Source organism: Berghia stephanieae, chromosome 4, assembly GCF_034508935.2.
Source record: "Berghia stephanieae isolate SIO BIC M18660-M18661 chromosome 4, UCSD_Bste_1.3, whole genome shotgun sequence".
Classification (NCBI taxonomy): Eukaryota; Metazoa; Mollusca; class Gastropoda; order Nudibranchia; family Aeolidiidae; genus Berghia; species Berghia stephanieae.
Window position 1 is genome coordinate 49,278,388 of NC_088363.1, and position 23,882 is coordinate 49,302,269.

General features: G+C 34.9%; 1 protein-coding gene across 1 annotated transcript; it reads right to left on the reverse strand.

Moving 5' to 3' along the window:
* Positions 1-6,163: 6,163 nt before the first annotated feature.
* LOC144970749 (serine/threonine-protein kinase Pink1, mitochondrial-like) lies at positions 6,164-23,861 on the reverse strand. The gene is made up of 9 exons (XM_078910737.1): positions 23,370-23,861; positions 22,677-22,818; positions 18,856-19,036; positions 17,314-17,496; positions 15,724-15,890; positions 14,754-14,878; positions 13,796-13,970; positions 13,165-13,226; positions 6,164-10,369 (listed from the first exon to the last, which is right to left on the reverse strand). Exons 1-9 carry the CDS (start codon positions 23,730-23,732, stop codon positions 9,959-9,961), a joined length of 1,809 nt encoding a protein of 602 aa, XP_078766863.1. The 5' UTR covers positions 23,733-23,861; the 3' UTR covers positions 6,164-9,958.
* Positions 23,862-23,882: the final 21 nt, after the last annotated feature.

Below are 23,882 nucleotides of genomic sequence, written 5' to 3' on the forward strand. Positions count from 1 at the left end.
TATTTTTACTGCCAAACTACCGTGCTCTGAAAAAAAAAAAAAAAAAAAAAAAAAAACAAAAAAAACAAAAAAACAACAGATAAAAAATTTTGGCCCGAAAAACTCGTACTTGAAATATCCATCGATTAAATTATAAATGGACCCTCATCTTGTTTTAAAAATCTCAAACCTGGGACTTCCAAAGTCATCAGGGAAATTCTAGATTTGAGAATTTTATAACAATATGAGTATCATTTCAACTTAATCGATGGATATCTTAAGGGCGAGTTTTCTGGCCACAATTTTAAAAAACGTATTGCTTTTTTTTTTTCAGAGTAAGGCAGATTAGCTCTTGAGTACCAAAAAGTGTTTGGGTCATTTTTACACATACGCATGCAACGTGATGAGAATTTGTAGTGAGTTGAATAAGGTTGTGTTTTGCTTGTTTTTAAGGGGTTTACCGCACTTGCGACACGTTTTGGTATGTTCACTTCAGCTCCAGTAAAAAGGAAGACTATAAGAAAGTGAAAAAATTCTAGAATTACAAGTAAAGGTGCCCAAGAAAAAGAAAGATAAAGGGGAATAGTTTAAATTGGGAACAGGTGTAGATTCCAAGAGCACACTATCAGTCTACTTAATTTGAGATCACCTAGACACCAGCACAGGATCTCACCACGATGAATACACTCAAATGTTCACAGATCTATCCAAAAAGATACATAACTAACAATACATAACAGAGAGATGATTTACAATGAAAAATAAAAAACCATCCCCCAAAACCAATACTATACATTTGACTGTTTCTCTCTCAGCTAAGGACTCCGGCAAGAATCAGGACGAAACCAAGCAATCCCATTCCAAGACAAAGACAGAAAGCAAGTTGGAAGACAGATATAGGGGGTTAGAAGAGACAGTGAGTACCTCCCTGCCCACTATGAGTTGAAAAAGGGATGCGGTTGCGAGATAAAAAGTTTTAAAACTAAGATTTGAAAAAGTGTTTATGTAACAGTGCCAGAAAAAAACAGAAAGAAATATACAAGTACAAGAAGAAAAATAAAATACACCCCCCCCCCCCTCCCCAAAGGTCGCCTTGCCTCGACTGCGCAGACTGATATGTTTTTTCTCCTGTATTCTCTCTGCTTTGTTTCATAAACACTTTTTCAAATCTGTGTCTAACGCCAGTATCTTCTCCCTTAATTTGTTTGTCACTTTACTATTCTTTAAAAAGTTTTAAAATACTTTTTTTTTTACCTCTGTCTTAGCTCAAGTACATGGAATGAAAGCGTGTTGTTTAGGTTGACTGAATGTATCTACGATTTGTGTTTTGAATTGATCGTCGACAGATTGACAAGTTAATTGATATTGATATTTTGCGTTTAAGTAAAATACTCTGAACATCCGCCAAACTGTGCGTAACCTTAAACGTTTTTTTGTTTGTTTTTGTTTGATTGATATACTTTTGTGAGAACTAATCACCAAAATGGCTGTTTAAAAACAAAATAACAAAGAGCTGAGTGACGTCAATTTCTATCCTTCAATAGATGATGGATTGGCAAGATTTTACAAGTGTTATACTGTAGTTGACAGATCGACAAGTTATAATATTTTCTTTTAACAAAAGAAGAGAAACAGTCACAGTGAGCTTTTGTAAAGTGCAATATCCATATAATGTGCTCAAATAGCTTTATGTAGATCAATTAAGATCGTCATATGTGTTAATAGTTGTTAAACATGATAGGTACTTCTTGAAGTCCCAAGTTTAAAACTTTATCACAAGTCGGAGGTCATTTGGGGGCATTTTAATATATCCATTATTTAAGTAAAAGTTTTCTCGCCGAACTGGGAAAAAAGATATATTTTTGTTTATCAGTGCACCACAGATTACTATATGTTTTCATGTAGAGATGTGTTTGGTTTTTAATGTTTATAAGGATTCTGTTATTATTCTACTTGCCTGTGCTAAATGTTTAAAAGTGGTTCCGTTGATATGCTAATTGTTTGGTTTAAATGTTTAAAAGTCGAACTGGTGGTGTGTTTAAAATACAACGTATGTAATTTGCTATTCATTGCATGTGATTTATAGTATTGATATTGTTATAATAATAAAAATAATAATGCATAGCAATTGTATAGCGCATAAACATGACTAGGTCATGCTCTATGACATGATATGATTATATTGTGATGACTCTAAACTGTGGGAGAGCAATAAATAAAATAACAACTAATCTATATTTACACAAAAATAACTTCCGGACTTAAGTTATTTCTTTGTCACTGCTTCATTTGTTTGTTTGCATTGTACTTTTTTTTGGGAGGGGGGGGGGGGTGATAATTTCTTTGTTTTTATGAGGTTTACAGTGCTTGCAACTTAATTACTCGTAGATTCATTTCAACGCCAGTAAAATGAAAATTAATTAAGGAAAAGTTGTATTGTAACTCTGAAGTTAAAAGCACCAAAGAAAAAGTAAGACAAAGGGAACCTGATTCAAATAAGGAACAGAAGATTCCAGGAGCAAGCCATGAACATACCCTTGTTTGTTTTTTTGTTTTTTTTAGGGTTTTATGGTGCTTGCTACACGTTAAGGTCATACCAGTAAAAAGGAAGAAGATAGGTTAGTAAAAAGTTCTAGAATTACAATTAAAGCACCCAGGAAAATGTAAGACAAAGGGGAATTGGTTCAATAGGAGGCAGATGTAGATTCAAGAGCACACTAGCAATCTATTTAGTTTGAGATCACTTAAAATTCTCATCCAGGCACAAGGTCACCACTAAGAGGAATACACTCAAATGTTTACAAATCATATATAAAAATGTAAATAAAACATAATGCGATGCATAACAGAGAGACGATTTAAAAGACAAAAAATATCATCTCCCAAAACTAACTATACATTTGACTGTTTCTCTCCCAGCTAGGGTATCCGGCCAGGGCCAGGACAAAACCAAGTAATTTCATCCAAAGACAAAGGCAGAAAACTTGTTGGAAAGAAAATAAAGGGGAATATGTTTTTTGTTTGTTTTTAAGGGTTTTACGGCGCTTGCAACACATTTAGGTTATATCAGCGCCAGTAAAAAGGAAGAAAATGGGATAGTAAAAAGTTATAGAATTACAATAAAAGCACCCAAGAAAAAGTAAGACATAGGGGAACTGGGAACAAATAGGGATCAGATGTAGATTCCAAGAGCAGACCACCAATGCACTTAGTTTTAGATCACCTAAAAGTCTCATCCAGACACAAGCACAGGTCCCATCTAAGAGGAATACACTCAAATGTTTACCAATCATTTAATATATGTAAACTCAGCATAATACAATGCATAACAGAGAGATGATTTACAAGGAAAAAAATATCATCTCCCAAAACTATAACTATACATTCGACTGTTTCCCTCCCAGCCAAGGAGCTCCGGCAAGGATCAGGACAAAACTAAGTAATCTCATTCCAAGACAATGACAGGAAACAATTGGGAAACGGGTATGGGGGGATAGAAGACACAGCATGTACCTCCCTGCCCACTATGGGAGATCAGGAACCCCACATAGAATATGCCCTTTGCACCTGACATAAAATTCACATCCTAGCACAAGTTTTTGCTTTTGTTTTAAGGGATTTACGGCGCCTTCAACACATTTAGGTTATATCAGCGCCAGTAAAAAGGAAGAAAAAGGGATAGGAAAAAGTTATAGAATTACAATTAAAGCACCCAAGAGAAAGTAAGACAAAGGGGAACTGGGAACAAATAGGAATCAGATGTAGATTCCAAGAGCATACCGCTCAATGTACTTAGTTTGAGATCACCTATAAGTCTCATCCCAACACAAGCACAAAATCCAACAAAGAGGAATACACTCAAATGCTTACATTATACATTCAAAATAACAAATATTATTACATAACAGAGAGATGATTTACAAGGAAAAAAATATAATCTCCCAAAACAATAACTATGCATTTGACTGTTTCCCTCCCAGCCAGGACTAAACCAAATAATCTCATTCCAAGACAAAGACAGAAAGCATGTTGAAAAACAGGTATAGGGGGATACAAGACACAGCAAGTCCCCCCCCCCCCCCTCCCCTGACCACTATGGGGGGCCAGGAACCCCCCCTAGCACAAGCAACAGATATAAAGGATACCTACACTCAAGTGTTTGAAAATTAGAATCTACCGTCAACTGTGGTAACTTTGCCTAAAGGGGAAACTTTGCCTCTTGAATTTTGGACCAATAAGAGATGGTTTAGTTTTATGGCAATTATTTGCTTTGATAAAAATTAAAGTCTTTTTAACGGGTATAATAACTGCAACATAGCTGGGATTATTTTTAATGATCCAAATTCACAGAGACAAAGTTTCCCCTTGAGGCAAAGTTACCCCAATTGACGGTATTCAAAACTTATAACTATAATGGTACATAACAGATGATTTATAAGGCAAAAAAAATTACAAAATCTCAAAAAAAGGTACTATGCATTTATACATTACTATACAGCTAAGGATCCTTGCCAGGACCAGGAAAAAAACCCGAGCAATCCCAATCCAGTTAAAGGATAGAGAGTAGCATGAATTGAAAAACAGACATGGGGAATAGAAGACACGGCAAATGACCTCTCTGCCCACTATGGGAGGTCAGGAGATCCAACCCACGATCTGAGAGTTTAACAATAACAACACTTGTAACGTTCATGGACCATTGGAACACTTGATATTTGTCCAAGTGATCCTGAGCGGCTAGAAGCTGTGGACTTTAAAAAGTATTAAAATAAAAATGAATATAACAGCTTCAAAAAAAAATCATACCAAATACGGAACATTTTGGGATCAAAACCCTTCTTCAACCAACAACAACAACAAAAACAATGAAAACATAAATACATTAATTAATAAGCAGTCGGTCTGGTTTATTAAGTAATGTATTTATGGTTTCATTGGGTTTTTTTTCTATTATTGGCTGAAGAAGGGTTTTGATCTCAAAACATTCCATGTTTGGTATTATGCTCTTTTTTGAAGCTGTTATGTTAATTAATTTTTGTTTGTTTTATTACTTTTTAGACATTTATCTGTATTCATATTTATGGTGCATGTTTGCGGAGACCAGGTTTGACATGGATCCAACAGCTTGGTGGGTCTTCACAAGAAATTCATGTTGTTGGTTTTCTGTAGTTGAGTCGCATAGTTGGAAACAGATCTCAGTGATTTAGGTCATTCTTACCTACTGGGTATAATATTTTCATTGTTGCCTCAAGATTTTATTTATTGATTTTTCTTTGTTTTACATATTGTTGATGAAAATTTCCGCTTTGTTCATAGGATTTTTTAACAGTGTCCAGTGCAGATTTCTATGCTCATGGTTATGAACAAAGTACATAGATGAACATAAAACAAAACAGAAAAATATATGCATGCGAGCTGCTGTTTTTGTTTGTTTTTAAGGGTTTTACGGCGCTTGCAACACATTTAGGTTATATCAGCCCAGTAAAGAGGAAGAAAATGGGATGGTAAAAAGTTCTAGAATTACAATTAAAGCACCCAAGAAAAAGTAAGACATAGGGGAAATGAGAACAAATAGGAATCAGATGTAGATTCCAAGAGCATATCACCAATGTACTTAGTTTGAAATCACCTATAAGTCTCATCCGGACACAAGCACAAAATCCAACAAAGTGAAATACACTCAAATGCTAACATTATACATTCAGAATAACAAATATAATAATACATAACAGAGAGATGATTTACAAGGAAAAAATATAATCTCCCAAAACAATAACTATGCATTTGACTGTTTCCCTCCCAGCTAGGACTCCGGCCATGGCCAGGACAAAACCAAGTAATCTCATTCCAAGACAAAGACAGAAAGCATGTTGGAAAACAGATATAAGGGGATAGAAGACACAGTATGTACCCCCCTGCCCACCATGCGAGCTGCGATGTTGAAAGCTTGATGCACAAGACTGGTATTATTGGATTGACTTCCAAGAATTGATGAGAGCAGCCCAGGCACCACAGTCAGATACACACATGGTGTGAAGCTTAAGGCCCCTTAATCAGAGATTGATAGCAGTCCCTTTTGCACGTGAAATGTGTGCTCTACCCACTGAGATATCGGGATCCCCTAAATCCACATAAACATAAATACAAACGCATGAGTCGTTATGAAACAAAGAAAAAAAAATGCTTTAAAATTTCGTCCATTTTATTAGAAAGCCAGAAAGTTATAACAACTCAACAATAAAAATATAACAACAAAATGAAGATGCTGTAAAATATAACGCTCATTTGAAAGACTAAAGTAGCTGAACAATCAGTATCAATTTGTTTTAATATCTAGAAACTCCAAAACAAAACTCTGGGAAATATTGATAAAGATTTAATTGGGGATCAATTTATTTTATCCTTTTTTTTCTTCAGCTGGACAATTTAAAAAATAATACAACTAATGAAAATGACAATAAAAATTAAGATGAATGTTTTATTTGCTTGCTTAAAGGCTTTTTAAAGGCGCTTGCAACACATTTAGGTCATTTCAGCACCAGTAAAAAGGAAGATAAAGAGTTAGTCAAAAAATTCTAGATTATTGCACCTAATAGAAAGTAAGACAAAGGGGACTGGTAGAACGCCAGCATGTCGAATGAAAAGACACAGACTCGGGAAATCAAAGAACTCCGAACAAAAGGGGTCATTAAAGGAACTGCATTTGACCAAGGTGAAGTCACATCAGGCATTTTCACTTGAGAGAAAAAAGACGGAAGTCATAGACTTATCATGAAATTTAAGTAACTTAATGAAAACACAGAACATTAAGTTTACTTGCTTAATTATCTGAACCAGTGACTAGCTGAGCTCTAGCCCTTCAGTCTTATAAAAAATTTAAATGGAGACACTCAAGACTGCTTTTCTTTGATTTTAGGAAGTTCCCAGGTTTGAATGTCTTTACTAAGATGAAGTTGATTTAAAATGATCGATATTTGAAGGACACATTTTCTGGCCGTAACAAAACAAAAGAATCTAAAACCATTTTCAGACCTGCCTACTTAAACATTTAAAAATTCGAAGTTTTTAGGAGATAAACATTTTGTAGTCAATTTAGTTCAATTTTAAGATGCTAATGAAGTTCTGAAATTGGAGCCAAAAATTCGTAATTCTACGACTTTTTCGTAATAGTAGGCAGCTCTGCAATTTTGATTCTCAATAGTTCCAAAATATGTTTTGGAGATTGAATCTAATAATTTTCTTCACAAATCTTCACAAAAGAAAGAAGAAAATCACACAGATTATTTACAAACATTGTAATAGTGTTAAATTTGGGTTAAGTATAAATAACTTTAACTTTATAAATGACATTTTAAAATCTTGCAAATGATATACAGTAAAATTACTTTAAACCGAAAGAAGCTAAACCGAAAAATACCTTAAACTGCAAAGAATTTAATAAATTGTACTAGTCTCTTCATTATCTTTGTACTAATTCTTACGATGAACTGAAATACTTCTAAGAAGGACTTTCTTTAAACTGAAACAATTTGAGACCACCTTCCTTTATTCTCTCTCAATTTTTCTTCAAAAATTGGGGAAGGTGGCCACACGTAATAATGCCCGGCGATATTAAACAAAGAGCATAAGTATAAGATGAGGGTGATGGGTGGGGTGTAGGCAAACACTGCACATGGGCTCGGCCAACACCACAATCGCACAGACTGGAAAAGGAAGACAGCGGGTGACTGGCAGGCGAAAAATGAGAAAAGAGGAGGAGTTGGGGTGTAGAATCACGCAAGCGAGATGTTCTCGCTCGTGTGTTGATGCTTTGGAACTGACTGGATTTTAAACACGAGAATAAGGAAGGGGGGGTGGGTGGGGGGGGGGGGGTAGACAGCTTACCATTGACATGCCATTTCATTTCCACTTTGTTTAAGTGTGTGTGTGTGTGTGTGAGGGGGGGGGGGGGGGTTCTATGAAATTGGGCCTTTGAACCTAATGGCTTTTCAACAAAAGAGAGATGCCTAGTAGTAGTAGACAGCTTAGCATTGACACGCCTTTTCATTTCCATTTCACTTCACCTCTGAGTAGCTGCGCGTCATTCATTATCAATTATCGCACAAGAACTTTCGATCTTATTTTAGCTTTGCATTTTACTAAAAGATGTCTAAAAGAAAGCACTGTGCTTACACGTTGGAGATTAAAATTAAAATACTATGTGAAGTCGATGAAAAAAAAGTTGATCAAGACAGAGATATGTAAAAAACACGGCATCCTGAACTCAACTCTTTCAACAATTTTGAATTGAAAACGAAAACCCCCAAAAATATTTTTAAAACACACCAAAAAAAATGAAAAAATTAAGGTTACGAAGACGGCATTTATTCAACAACTCCATTTAACGGGAAACCCATGATACCATTAAATGAACAAATTCCTTAAAAAGTTACTACCATTGAAAAACATTGCAAAACGGGAACTTGCTTTAAACCAAAATGTCTTTAAACCGAAATGGTTTAGAAGGTCCCCAAAATTTCGGTTTAAAGTAATTCTACTGTAGATGCATTTTACCATACTTTTTATACAGATGAAGATAAGGCCGTTTACAAAAAAAAAAAAAAAAAAAAATCTCAGCTGGTGCTCAATTCAGTTAAATTTTTTTTTCTTTTAATTTTTAAACTTATTTAATTCTTGATTCATCAGCTTGCCCTGAATGTCATATAAAATGATGGGTTTTTAATGTTGAAAACTAATCACTACCCTTTTATACTCATCGCAATCTTTGAAAAACGTTTGACTAATCTAACATATCCTTAATATCATAGTTATTTGTCATATTTTTGGCAACATATAGTATATTATGTCATTTTTTAAAAAGCCCCTTTTTTATAAATAACACCATGGCAAATGAAGTAACATGTTAAAACATCAACAGTTTATAATGAAAAAAACCCCAAAAAAACATGCTTAAGATTGAATAATTCAATACAATTTTAAAACGACATGGAGATCTAATTTTTAAACATCTTATATTTTTAAAATCAACTTTGTAAGAATCAGTCCCATCTAAAAAAATAAATAAAAATTGATTAGTCCCAAAATAAAATATAAAGGATTTTACTAAATTTATGTGTCTTATAATCGGGTGTAAAACGGGACTGATTCAGAAGAGAAAAAAAATGATAAATTACACCCGCCCACGTCAGTATCGTTAGATGCCATTGCCTAGGCATTCCATGAAGGAATATAGATAATCCATCAAACAAATGCCTGATGTCATCAGAAATCACCCATTTTGTCAAAAGATGAGCAAATTGAGGGGTTAATATTCTTGCCATACGAAAAAACGAAAGTGTGAACCTGGGATCTTCTGGGTCACGTTGCAATGCCTTAACCACTCACCATTTCAATTTGCTCATCCTGCCTAATCCTTTTAACTTTCAAAGTCAAATTCTTAATTTGGTCAATTCTGACAAAATACCAGATTAACACTGTGGGTCAGGCTTGTGTAAATATTGAATGGCATATGCCAATACCGTGAGGTATGAGAGATTCTTGAGAAACTATAAAAATTAAAACAAACAAATAAAAATCCAATTTCAGATTTGGTGTAATCCAAAAACCTTGTGTGAAGAAATGTGTCTGGTTAGTAACAACAGTAACATTTTTTTCATTGATTTTTGTGTACAAATGAAAGGGAAGGGAGGTAACCCTCAATATATATAGAATTCTAGATACGTTTGAATTATAAAAATTGTGGATCTCAGAGAACTGGACATACTTTTTAACCCTTTGCAGATCAGATTTGATTAATACTCTAACCAGACAACACACTAGAGGCCGCATTACTTACTCAAAGTTTTACTTGGCCCATGTTGCTCTGTGTGAAAACGATCAGTTTTAGTTATAGCCTGATTAATGACAGGACAAATTATGATATGAAGAGAAATAAATATCGCCTTTGTGTGTACATTTATATCAAATTATCTAAGATTATTTACTGATGAAAGTATTTTAAAGCCGAGGAAAAATCTGCTTGTGTCAATCTGGACAAACACAAAAAGTTGGAAATGTCTGACACGTCCTGTTTCAATGGTGTTGAAGGAGATGATTCATTTGTTGTCATCATCGTGGTCATTTTTTGGATTAGATCAAACATCTGACCCAGAACCAGCCCCATTTTCTGTCTCTCCTTGTCCACATGGCTGATGTACCGGGACGAGGATGTTTTGGAATTTGCCTTAGTCACCACGACTCTGTGATGACGTTTCCTAGGGCCGCTGTTGTTGTTGTTGCTGCCCCCTGCTGGTGAGGAGGGATTAAGACCCAATCCACTTCTGGTTGATTTGCTTCTGGACTCCCATAATACCATCTGCACAACGAGGACAGCCACACTTGATGATGGTCGCTGGAATCAATAAATATCAATGTGAAAACAATTCCTTTCTTCAGTTCAACGTCTAAGTGAATGGGGATAATTACCAAAAAAATACAAAAACAAAACAAAAACAAAAATTCAAAACAAATAGAAAAAACCCCAAAAATAACTAGAGTGCTTTGTTACTCCCAAGACCTGGTTTCCATCATCTCCCATTCTCCTATTCTCTTCCAGCTTCAAATAAACTGACTAAAAAAAATGGGTGCAATTTCCAACATGTGTAATTGAAAGAGAAAAATTATTTTTTAAAAAGTGAAGTGAAAAAAACAAACAAATAAAAAACAGCAACAAAAATTCCATAACTAAAAGATTGTGACGTGTTGAAAAGAAAATATATGATGACCCTTTGCCAATATACTAAATGCCTAAAATTAATTTTCATTTTTTAAAAATTATTTTTTGGAACCAAATCACAATATTTATCTCCCCTTAGAGTTTAATAAAGTCCATTCATTCTCCATTATGTAAGCATAATCAATGGACTCAAATGTCATATTTTATACATATTTATAAATATTGAAGTAAAAAAAAAAGAGCTATACGATCAGTGGAGCCGGACTTAATCCTGGTTTCCATCGAATGAAATGGACAATAACAAAGTACTTCCTGCCAGATCTAAAACACCCAGGTTACCCTATCACTGCTGGGTGGACAGAGATTCAGAAAAAAATATCAACTTCATCTGAGATTGATTTCGGTTCCAAAAACTATGAAAATGATGTGAAAAAAAACCCAAAAAAAACAACACCTTTTAAGATTATCAAAATATTATCAATACTTAAAAGAAATTAAGATTTGATTGTTGATATCTGGATATGACTTTTTATTTATTTTTTTAGTTGCAAATTTGTTATTTAGATCCAGATCCTTGGTTCTGTAGTATTGTGGAGTGGTGTCCATTCTAAATTCATCATGTAATCATCTTTGTACACCTTAGGAATGAATAGTTATTTGCATCCATTTCTTTCGGTGTGTTTTATCATAATTGGATATCATTGAATGGATCCAAGACTGGGCAATCACAGGTCAAGAATAGAATGAATGTGTGGTGTGTACTTGGGTTCGACTGTTACAGCACCTCCACCTGGCTAAGAGAGAGAGATGTTTTGCAATCGACGCCTTCCTTCCACCACTCCAACCAAAAATAATGTATCAAACATACTACATCTATCTTGAATCCCTCTAACAACTTATTGAAGTCATGAGGTCGCATTTCTCTTATGTTATATTTGGGCAAAATCTGCCTACTTATTTACATATACATATTATGTTATCCCGCTCATTGTGGTCAGATATGAACTTTTATCTTCTACTTCCCAAGAAGTAATTTTTTCAGAATGTTGTTGTGTATGACATATTACAGAGCTGTCAACTGCCAAAAAAAAAACCATATTGGTATGATTTTTTTTCACCTATGTCAGATTGTATGCTTTTTCTCTCATATTGCAATTTTTTTTTTCCATAAGAAGCAAATCTAAACATTTTAATGTAAAGAGTCGTTTTAATTCTATTTCCCAAAAAAATTCTTAGCCTTCTCTATGCTTTCTGCAATAAATACTTTAACAATTGTTGTTTGAGATAGGTTTAAGTGGTTTGTTTGCATTGCTTTCATGATTTCATTTTGAAGGTTCCCTTAAGCATTTGTAATTTATCACTCAGACAAACTTGTAATAGGAATTTGTTATTTCCAAAACTATTTCAATGGCAGGGAATGAGAAGATTGAATCCAATGATCTACTACTGGGCAATCTGGAGTCCAAAGTAAAGAATTGTCGTTTTAAAAAGATTTTATGACATTTTCCGAACTTATTTCTCAGCACAACAAACCAATTACAATAAATATATAAATAAGAACATTTATGTAGCGCATTTCCACAGATTGACGAAGATCAATGAACTCCATTCATTTATTTCCCAGACAGGCAATATGGAACCATATTTCCATTTTATACAATACCAGCCCCTTTTGTTTGCTGTTTGTTTTATTTTTAAGGGTTTTACGGCGCTTGCAACACATAAGGTCATATCAGCGCCAGTAAAAAGGAAGAAAATAGGACAGTAAAAAGTTCTAGAATTACAATTAAAAAGCACACAAGAAAAGGTAAAACAAAGGGGAATTGGTTCAAATATGAAACAGATGTAGATTCCAAGAGCACACTATCAAAGTACTTAGTTTGAGATCACCTAAAAGTCTCATCCAGACACAAGCACAGATCCCCACTACGAGGAACACACTCAAATGTTTACAAATCATATGTTAAAAATGAAAAGAGTAACAGTACATAACAGAGAGATGATTTACAAGGAAAAAAATATCATCTCCCAAAACTATAACTACACTGTTTCCCTCTCAGCCAAGGACTCCGACCAAGGTCAGGACAAAATCAAGCAATCTCACTCCAAGAAAAAGACAGAAAGCAATTGAAAAACAGATAAGAGGGGATAGAGACACAGCAAGTACCTAGCCCCTTTTGTGCTAACACTCTTACTGCTTATGGTCTGGTACCCACTCACACCTGAGTCAAGTGGAATAAAGTGCCTAACCCAAGGACACAACAGAAGGATCAGAATTTCCCATGATTCTTATCACCCATCCAGCCATTGACCATGCTTAAAATGGCTTGACTTTTGCGACAAGACGAGACACTGTAACTGCTGAGCCACCAAGCCTTACTGACTATGGTGACTGCCAAGATATTTTTTTGTACCGAAACTTATTTTAGATGCATTAGTTTGATGAGTTAAATCAGAAACTATGGTCCTACCTTGGCAGGATCTCTGGACAGCAAACTTTTCACAAGCCTCTTAATCGGCATTGGAACATTGTCTGGAGATTGATATGGGTAAAGGCATCAATACAACACAAATCTGTATTTAAATAACTAGAGCTATATAGCGTAATGTCAACTAAACAAGCTCAAAGCGCTTTACAAGGTGTCCCTGTCCAACAGCAACACGTAACATATAGAACGAGACATGACGCCTGTTAGTAGAAATTACATTTTTTTTTGGACAGAAACAATGCTGTTAACGACCAGGTACTCGTTTTACACCTGAGTATGGTGAGAGAATGTGAGTAAAGAGCCTTTTTCAAGGACTCAACTATGCACCAAGCGAGGCTCGAACCCAGGACCTTCCGATCTAAAAGCGAGCCATCATCTTGCCTGAAACGGACAATAGCAATTGTTTGTCATCTTTGGATAGGCTGCTAGTCTATTGCAGAGTACTTTACAGCTACCCAATCACTGCTGGGTGGAAAGGTTGATCAGAAAAATATCTTGACTTCATCCGGGATTGATCCTGCTCCCTTTACGCGTGAGGTGAGTGTGCTACAAACTGAGGTATCGGGACCCCTCTTTGAAGAAATGACCAACAAAAATTTACATATAATAGTACCTGGAAGAGGAGGCAACTCATATTCACTGTACGTCTTACTCCGCAACTGTTTGGAGGCATTAGGATAGAATGGGTTATCTGCCCCTAATATCTGGTAGGCGAGGGCACCACAAGCCCAAAGGTCAGATTTTGTGAAATTCAGCACACTGCCCTCCCCTGGCGAGGCACAAGCAATCTGAAAGAGGTTGGTTTGAAGAATCAATGTCACCAGTTTCTATCCTTGCATCAGTATTCAGTTGGAGTTTTAGCCCATTGAACAAAACTCTATAAAGAAAAGTATTAAGTATTTTTTCAAAAAAATACAAAAGTTGAATTTTTGGGGGGGGGAATAACAAAATGTATACGTAAATATTGTGCAATAATATAACACTTTAAAACTTATTTTTGGTGAATCAAAGATATTTTGTCATTTATCATGGTAGACAATAAAAAAACAAACTTAATTAAAACATGTATGTTGATTGTTCCGCGTAAAAAATAAGCTCAGGACTATGTTTTAACTCCCTAATAATAGTAATAATAATAGTTATAATAATAATAATAATAATAATAATAATAATAATAATAATAATAATAATAATAATAATAATAATAATAATAATAATAATAATAATAATAATAATAATAATAATGATGATGATGATGATGATGATGATGATCTTTATTGTCCAACAAATGGCAATTCAATATGTGCACTAAACATTGCTCAAACAAATTGAGTTATGCCACAAAAACAAACAGATTGAAATGCATCAACAGAAACACACATGCATATATATATATATATATATATATATATATATATATATATATATATATATATATATATATATATATATATATATATATATACACACACACAGGTGTGATCTGATTATGGAAAATCCCAAAACATAACAATAGCATCAGTAGGAAATATCATAAACTGAAATCAAATACTTGGTTGGCCTTCCAATACCTCTGGAGCCATAAGCCAGGAATTGCCTCCCAAGTTGACGTCACTGCTCACATATGGAATCTTTAACTTTTTATTCTCTTCTGCCAAGCAACATCCAAAGTCACAAATCTGAAGACGTGGGGTACCTGGAAGAAAAATACCAGTTTTTATCCCATACCACTTAGTGAGACAAAGCGAAAAAAGAGGTGTTGAAAAATAAATATCTATATTTCACATTTCAAATGACATAAACAAAGAATATTCATACACTGACATTTTGTGATTTGGATAATAAGACAAAATACAAGATTCCCAACATTCTATTTTTTGAAAGTCAACTTTATTTTTTATTGTGAAGATAAAACTTTGACTAGTATTGATGCACATTGCCTTGGGACAATAAAATACCACCATTGCATTCTGTTTTTTCTCTCAATTTTGTTAAATATAATCACATTCCTGAAGAAAATTGTCATCATTATTGAGATTTTCAGATGACAATGAATCAAAAGTAAAACGAAGCTTAACCTAATTAGCGATGTGTATTTGTCAGGCCTGTTGATGGGTGGTGATTCTCATTCTAGCAAAGGTACATATCACTCAATTGACATTTTTATATTCAAAATATTTGAAGGCAATAAATGTGGCTTTAATACGCTTGTTTAGAGAATGCTTAGCCCCCATAATGTTAAGTGGAAAACATACATAAACCAACTCAAAATTGTGACAATGACAAGCGGAGTTGAGAACCCAATCCAAAATACAGGAACAAGAACTCTTGACTAATGCTGTTGTAGCATGTGAACGGTCCAATTCATTGCAAAGAAACCCGGTTTACCACAAAGACCATGGCAGAAGACAGTGAAAGTTGGAGGGATCTCACACAGAGGATAGAAGAAGCAGCCGTGTCCCAATTGTAAGACAAGGAGGCAAAAGGCGCCAAGTCGAGTAAGTCAAGTCAAAAGGGAGTTATATTAATCTACATATTTACCCTGTGCACTAGGGACATCAATGAGGATGTTATCTGCCTTGATGTCGCGATGAGCCACACCATTCACAGTCATGTGATGTACAGCCTCCAATAGCTGTGTCAACAGTAAACAACGGGTTGTCATGGAGACATTGGGGTTTAGATAATCAGACAGCCTGGTTGTACACCTAAGGGACATAATCAAAGGAGCAGTATGTTTTTAAAAACTGATTATTCGACATTTAAAAAATATTTTGAAGGCTGGCTGGTTCAATGAGTAGAGCTCTTTACTCACATATAAATAGACTTGATTCAAATCCATATCATAGAGTAAGGTTGTTTTTTTTTCCCCCAGCTCCTCTGTCCACCCAGCATTGATTGGGTAGCTGGGTCTATTCCATTTGACAACTTGTTCTTATTTTATACAATGTCATATTCAAAGGGTAACAAGTAATTATTACTGTCCATTTAATGCTCTCTAAAGTAGTCCTTCTGAGCCATTAGGTCCATGAAGCTGGAGTTTATCCCAGTTTCTAGAGCGTGAGATGGAAAAGAGAAAATTATTTTCTACCCTTTGGATAGGGTGCTTGTCTATCGCAAAATACTTTCCACCAGATCTAACAGACCCATTTACCCAATCACTGTTGGGTGGACAGGGGGGAGAAGAGGATCAGAAAAAAATCTAGACTTCACCAGGAGCCCCTAATCCTACATAAACTGGCTCTAAAATAAATTCTCATTATGATTTTATAAATAAAACTAATTCAAAAAGGGAAAAAAACAAAATAAAATAACAATAAAATTACTGCATTGTTCAACAGTTGATAACAAATGTTTATAATAATTATGACAATTACACAGCTGGCTGTAATCAAGAAAGAGTAAACTTTTAAAGAGAGAGAGAGAGAGAGAGAGAGAGAGAGAGAGAGAGAGAGGGGGAGAGAAGGAGAGAGAGAGAGAGAGAGAGAGAGAGAGAGGAGAGAGAGAGAGAGAAGGAGAGAGAGAGAGGGAGAGAGAGAGAGAGAGAGAGAGAGAGAGAGAGAGAGAGAGAGGAGAGAGAGAGAGAGAGAGAGAGAGAGAGAGAGAGAGAGAGAGAGAGAGATGGATAGGGGGAGTGAGAGACAGAGAAGAGGAACTTCAGTCTGAAATGGGCGATTCCTAGACACTCCCATAGCACAAGACAATTTCTCTGTCTGTTTATTGCTTTAGGTCTCTTCCAACACAAATGAGGTTATATGAGAGACCGCTGAAACAAAAAAAACAAGCAATCTAACAAAAATAGTACAAATGTAAATCAAAATCATAACCTAAAGATATAAGCTAAACTATAAATAACTAAGAACAAACAGGCAGAAGATTTACAGAAAAAAAAATATCCCCTGTCAAAAATACAATCACAAACCAAAGAAGCAGGATAGGCAGTAAAGAGAAGAAGAAACGACATCACTATCGGATCGTACACCCATGCGAACATCATAGGTATATGATTCAAGGGTGATGCTCCCATCCAACCACCCGCAGCACAAGACAAGAAACAACAACACAAAACAAACATTCAAAACTAACACCAATGTTTTATAGAAGATATTTCCAGTTCCCCTAAGCACCTACTTTCTCATGACAAGATAAAGTGTTTTGCTTCTTCCGAAACAGCCCTCTGGGTCAATGTGTCTGGGCAAGGCTGCTGGGAAATCTCTTCTTCCCTGGTCTGTCACCAACATGTCGTCAACAAAAACCCCATGCATGTCCACCACATTAGGATGGGATGGCAGTCCAAGTACGTTTTGGTTTATTCTAAAGGAAATAAACAAAAAAATTTTATCAAAATTAATTTTGAAAGAATTCAAATATTAACAGTGCAAAAATAATATAAATATCTGAATCTTATCTCACTGTGACCCATCCAGTGACTGATTGAACTCACGGCCCAACATTATGTTGTCGAGCTTGTCATGTGACAAATGTCAATTTTTTGTTGTTGAGTAGTCCAAGATTGAAATTGTGAATGTTTGTAAATTTCTGGCATTGTGTTCTTGGGTAAGTCATTTCTCACAATTTTGCCCACTTGATTCAGCTGTAAATGGATCACTCATTCACTCACTTATTCTCTTCACCGAGGTGGTGTTGGAGAGAAATGAGAGATGATTTTGCAAAAAGGGTTCTCCAGTGAGATCTGTCTTCATCATTAATGTTAAACTGTCCATCATTGTCCAATCCTTTGCATAGTCCCTCCAGCACTTCGTTTACCAGCCCATCTTTCTGCTCCCTCCAGGGTCCCATGTAAAATGGGCTTTGTCGATGACCCAATGGCGACAAACGCGGCCAAATCAAGACAGTTTCCTTCTTTAGACTATAGACAAGAGTGATTCCTCGTCATCTGTCTTATAATGGTCTGTTCAGGTGATGCAAAAAATTGTGTCATAGTTTTTGTTTTCAAATTATTGTATCTTTTTTTTTTTCTTTTATTTTTTTTTTGGAGTCCAGCTTTCATAAACAGAAAGAAGATTGATGTAACAAGTGCCTTAAGTTTGGAATGGCGTGCCATATTCTTGCTTTTCCACATCTTATCCAGTCTTGCCCTTGTATTCGTTGCCAATGCTATCCTGTTATTAATTCAGTTATATAAGTTATTTTTGGTGATTGTAGTTCTCCGAGGTATTTAAAAGATGTTACCTCTCTCAGCTGTTGACCTTCGATGGTATCTTTGTTATTCACCAACACGTTGCATTTATCTTTCCAAATGCAGTTTCTTCGATGACCAGCCAGCTAGTGAAATCTTGATTTCTTTATTGTTTCCTATCAATGTTGTCAGCAAACTGATGTCATTGATATTTCTTCCACAAATTGAAAAGGTTGAAGGGTTATGATGTAAGGTGATGTATAATTTTCTCCAGGAATTGGTTGGAACGTGTGGGAGAAAGTAAACAGCCTTGGCATACTTTGACTGAAGTTTTGAAAATCGAAATCGTTTTCATTGTTCATATGACCCAGTAAATTGGTACATATGTCGGTGTGAAGGATAATGTCCGCTCATTACAAATACATGGATTGTCATACGCTTATTTTGATATATGATGGCAATACAAATACTGAAAATATGACATTTCTATTTTAATGATTTTAAAAAATTTGGTTAATTAATTTTAGACTTACAAATCTTCCTCTTGACTTGATACAGACTCTGATGTTGAAGGCTGAAGGGGGACAATTTCTCTTTTTAATTCCCTTAGGATGCTGCTGGCATTGGACTCAGCACCATAGTTGAAGACGGCTTTGACTGCCAGATTGTAGTGGTCTTTCTCACTCGATTCAGTAATCTTGACAGCAGAGGTGTCTAATTTGGAATATAAAAGAATTGATAAGACTAAACTCTACTGAGATATGAGACTGAGTGACATGAAAACATTCCTCAATGACCATCTCTCTACAGAAAATGTGATATAATCTGGTGTCATAATCTCTATGGCTCCAAATGGGGTGGAGACTAACTGTGCTGTATTTTATTTCAATGACTAAAGGAAAATTTATGTTTCACACTTTAAAGGAATCTAATCAGCATGCAAAATAAAAATAATAATAATAATAATAATAATATAATAATAATAATAATAATAATAATAATAATAATAATAATAATAATAATAATAATAATAATAATAATAATAATAATAATACTAATAACAATACTAATAATATAATAATAATAATAATAATAATAATAATAATAATAATAATAATAATAATAATAATAATAATAATAGTAATAGTCATAATAATAATAATAATAATAATAATAATAATAATAATAATAATAATAATAATAATAATAATAATAATAATAATAATAAAAATAATAACAATAATAAATTACACTTGTTGAGTGCTTTCAATGAACCAAGCAGCTCAAAGCACAGATAATTAATAGTTACGAACAATGTGTTTGAAAATGTTTAATTTATTTCCAAAGCCGGCTATTTGAAAACAACTTTCATACAGTTCAAGTCATCTGCTTGGCATCTCACATTCACACGAATGTAAATCTGCTTTCAGCAAAGTCCTCATTGATAAGCAAGCGAGTCGAATGAGAGCTCAACATAAGAAACACCAGATATTTTTGCATTCATTGTCACTTACCAACAACTGGCCACACCCTTTGACTTTGATGAAAGTTGAAGCATCTTACCACCTTTGAGACTTTGATACAAGATGAAGCATCTTACCACCAAACCATCATCGCCACTTTTACCATGACATCTCAAAATAATATTTCTAGGCAGTCAACTGCCAACAATTCAAAATGGAGTCAATCTTATTCAAGTTGAGTCAAAATGATTGGGAGGCCAAACACCAACGTCAACCTTGATACCCTCATACAGCCCTGCCTAGTAATACAAACATTTCGTAGAACTACGAATTTTCGGGTCATACTTGACAATTATATAAAGATGTATAATTCAATAAATTTCTTGAAAACAAAGTTTTGTTGCAAGAGCTAGTATCAAAAGGAGTTTAAAGCATTAATTTAATGTATTTAAACACAAATTGGTAATTTTTAAGGCTAGTTATAATGTACACATTGCTATTACTCTAAAAACTAAGAATTTTTCTAATTCCAAGTTGGCAGGTCTGCTTGTAAGATTTGTCATTATGAGTATCACCCAAATTAATGACAACTACAGAACGTCATTGTACCATATGAAGACAATTTTATTAATTTGTGAGTTTGGACCTAAAAATGAAAGATTGTTTGCATCCATATGATAGAACTTTTCATTGTCCAAAGAAATGGAAATTCATTTTGGTTAACATTGATGTCAATATAAAATATAATTACAGCATAGTGGACATATACATGTACACACCCCACACTCCTGTAGGCTATATGTAAATGTACACACAACCACACACATGCACAATTGACTCTTACATATAATTTATCAATCAAGTAGAAACAAGCAGTACTTAACAGCAGAGAAGGAAACATGAACAAATAATCACAAAACAATCATCAAGGTGATGATGGTGGTGATGATGATCATGATGACTACGGGGACAATGATGATGCTCATAATGATGTTGATGTTGATGATCATGAAAGTTATTGTTCACAAATTGTCATAACAGAAGTGGAAGCATTTGGCTATATCTCAACTTAAACATCACTGTAAGAAATTGTTTGAGATCAAGTTGTGTGTTTGTGTTGTTTCTTTTTTAAGGGCTTACGGTGCTTGCAATAATTTCAGGTCATTTCAGCCCCAGAAAAATTGAAGAAAATGGGATAGTAAATTCTACATTTACAATTAAAAACACCTAAGAAAAAGTAAGACAAAGAAGAATGGTGAAATATAGGAAACAGAAATAGAATCTAAGAATTTATTTGAGATCACCTAAAAGTCTCATTCAGACACAATCACGGGATCGGGATCCCATTAATTAAGAGCAACACAGTCAAATGTTTATAAAATATATTCAAAACAAAAAACGATAACAGTATACAACAGAGAGATGACGTACAAAGAAAAAAATATCATCTCCTAAAGCTTATACTATACATCTGACTGTTTCCCTCAGTGGCAAGGACTCCACTCAGGGCCAGGACAAAACCAAGTAATCTCATTCCAAGACAAAGATAAAGACAAAAAGTAACAAAGAAAAATAAATATAGGGAATAGAAGACACAGAAACAGTGTCTTCAGCACTGAACATGGTGACAAGCTATTTAGCATAAAATACATCTACCTCGAATATAATGCTAAATTATTTTTCTGCTTTGTCATCTTTAAAATACATTGGAACTAAAAATTCCATTTGTTACAATCCAATAAGCCTGTTTAGAAACAACTAGGCTACAAAACCAAAGTTTATCCCAGTTTTTGCGGCATGAATGGGACAATAACAATTGCTTGCTACCCCTTTGAATAGGATGCTTGTCTATCAGAAAGAATTTGCAACCAGAACTAACAGACCCAGCTTCCCAACCACTGTTGGGTAGCTAGAGGGACCTTTCCTACAAACTTATCATCAAGGTTCCTTTTAATTGACTCAAATATCCAAACCTTATATGTGAGACCAAGACTGTATTGCCACACGTCAGTGACGTATGAATCCAACAAGACTGTACTACTATGTGAGTGACACATAGAAGCAACATGATCATATTGTAATACATCTGCGACACACAGATCCATTAAGACTATTCCCATACATCAGTGACACCCAATTCCATCAAGACCATCAGAGATAAACAGATCCACAAGAACGTATTGCCAAAAATCAGTCACACATGATCGAACAAGACCATATTGCCATACGTCAGTGACACAAACAGACAATTGATTTAAATCTTCAACAGCGAGACTTAATATCTGTTAAAACGAAACTTATTCATTTATCAATCCATTTATACCAAGTTGTATTTATTTGGAGGAAACAACAGTAACTCGATATTGCCTTAAATGAAGGCTGAGTTGAATTGCTGTCGCTGCTTTCTCTATGAAATCAGCCAGGAACAAGGGAGAAGAAAATTTTTGGTCTGTTTTTAGGGGCTTTAAGGTGCTTGTGTGGCACTTTAAAGCCGTCTCAACACCAGACATTTTTTTAAAAATAAAAAAATTATCATTTGAGACGTTAGACATAATGATAACTGACCCTCAGTTTTATTAGGCAAGTTTTAACCAACGTCAGTGTAGAATAAATCATACCCATAACTAACTTGTCCAAATCAGTGGCCAGTTGAGCTCGAGCCCTTTGGTCTTGTGCCATGACGTAGAAGTTAATCTGTTTTAGTCGTTCCAGGTGACTATACAATGTGTTACTGATTCTTGGATTTGGAGGGAGGCATGTGGATCTCAGGTCTTCAAGTTGACACTCAAGCAAGTGGTGTGTTACAGTTTCATTGGGGTGTTGACAAAGGCAAAGGAAGGGGACATGTCTTGTGATTTTACTACATGGCTGTAAGTGGTATGAAATCTTACCTCCAGTCTTTAGTTTGGCTTCAAACACAGCTCCCTCACAACCATTGCCAATGACAGACACTTTGTTGATGTCCAGGTCATCAAGACTTTGTGGTTTGTTGTCAAGCTGATCGGGCTCCCATTTGTAATCTTTGAAAATATTCTGGCAAAAGAATGCAATCAAGTCCAGAAAGTCATCAACAATCACATGCAAACCGGCCCTTGACAGATAAAGATCTGAAATTGTTTTGTTTGAAACAAAGTTTGCTTTGTCTGGCACTATTTCATTCACACATTTTAAGATCCTTATCTTACACCAGTTCCTGTTCCCTACACTGTAATTTCTTTTGTGTTTAAAAAAAAAATCACTTAATTTTGATACTGATTTGGTAAACAAATTTCCAGTGACAATTTTACAAATAATTTGGGTTTTATTTCCATGACTTTTTGGTATTATGTGAAAAAATGATCTGTTAATGTGTCTTTGAATAACTAATAACAGTCTGTGATTATTCACACTCTAGAGACGCGTTCTGTGAATCGTGAAGTGAATAATGAATAACGATAACTTATTTATATGGTTGGCAATAAAAATGATAAGGCATAGGAAGTATTTGGACTTTTACTTCACCCCATTCCTCTATGTATCACTAACACTAACACATATAATGTAAATGGGGAATACACTACCAGCGGGTAGCTGTTGCAACTTACCCTCACTGCTGACAAGGTGCTCTCTGTGTAGCTGTCAAGCAAGACATCCATGTCCAGACCAAGACTCAAACCAACCAGAGAAAAGACAGGAACGTTTCTCATGCGGTTAACACCAGCGTATTTCGGCCGTAGGTATGTTAGACTATGCCTCCCTGCAAACGTTGAATACCTTGAAAAAATCGACCTTAGCAATGAGCTTTTGAATCTTTCGTTGAAGTTCTGATGGACATACCCATCTGACTCCAATTTAGTTTTTGCCTTGGGAACTGCAGTCGTCTTCCCAAGGGGCAGTCTGGGCCCTTTCCTGAAGACAGTTAGCTTCAGGATTTCCCTCCATCCTTTCATAACTTTCATCAACGACATATTGACTGAAATTAAGGTCTAAATTGAAGTAAAGCGTTCTCGGTAAAAACAAAATATGTCATGTTGTTCCGAGGATTTCAATTCATTTCGCCATCTTGTTATTGTTAGTGGTGTTTATTTTGATCACGTGATAGCAAGGGCAGAAACTCT

Coding starts and splice junctions, on each gene's coding strand:
- LOC144970749 (XM_078910737.1), bottom strand. CDS start 23,732: ATGTCGTTGATGAAAGTTATGAAAGGATGGAGGGAAATCCTGAAGCTA. Junction 14,879..15,723: donor TGATGTCCCTAGTGCACAGG/GTAAATATGTAG, acceptor TTTTTCTTCCAG/GTACCCCACGTCTTCAGATT. Junction 10,370..13,164: donor TGTCCAGAGATCCTGCCAAG/GTAGGACCATAG, acceptor TATTGATTCCAG/CGACCATCATCAAGTGTGGC.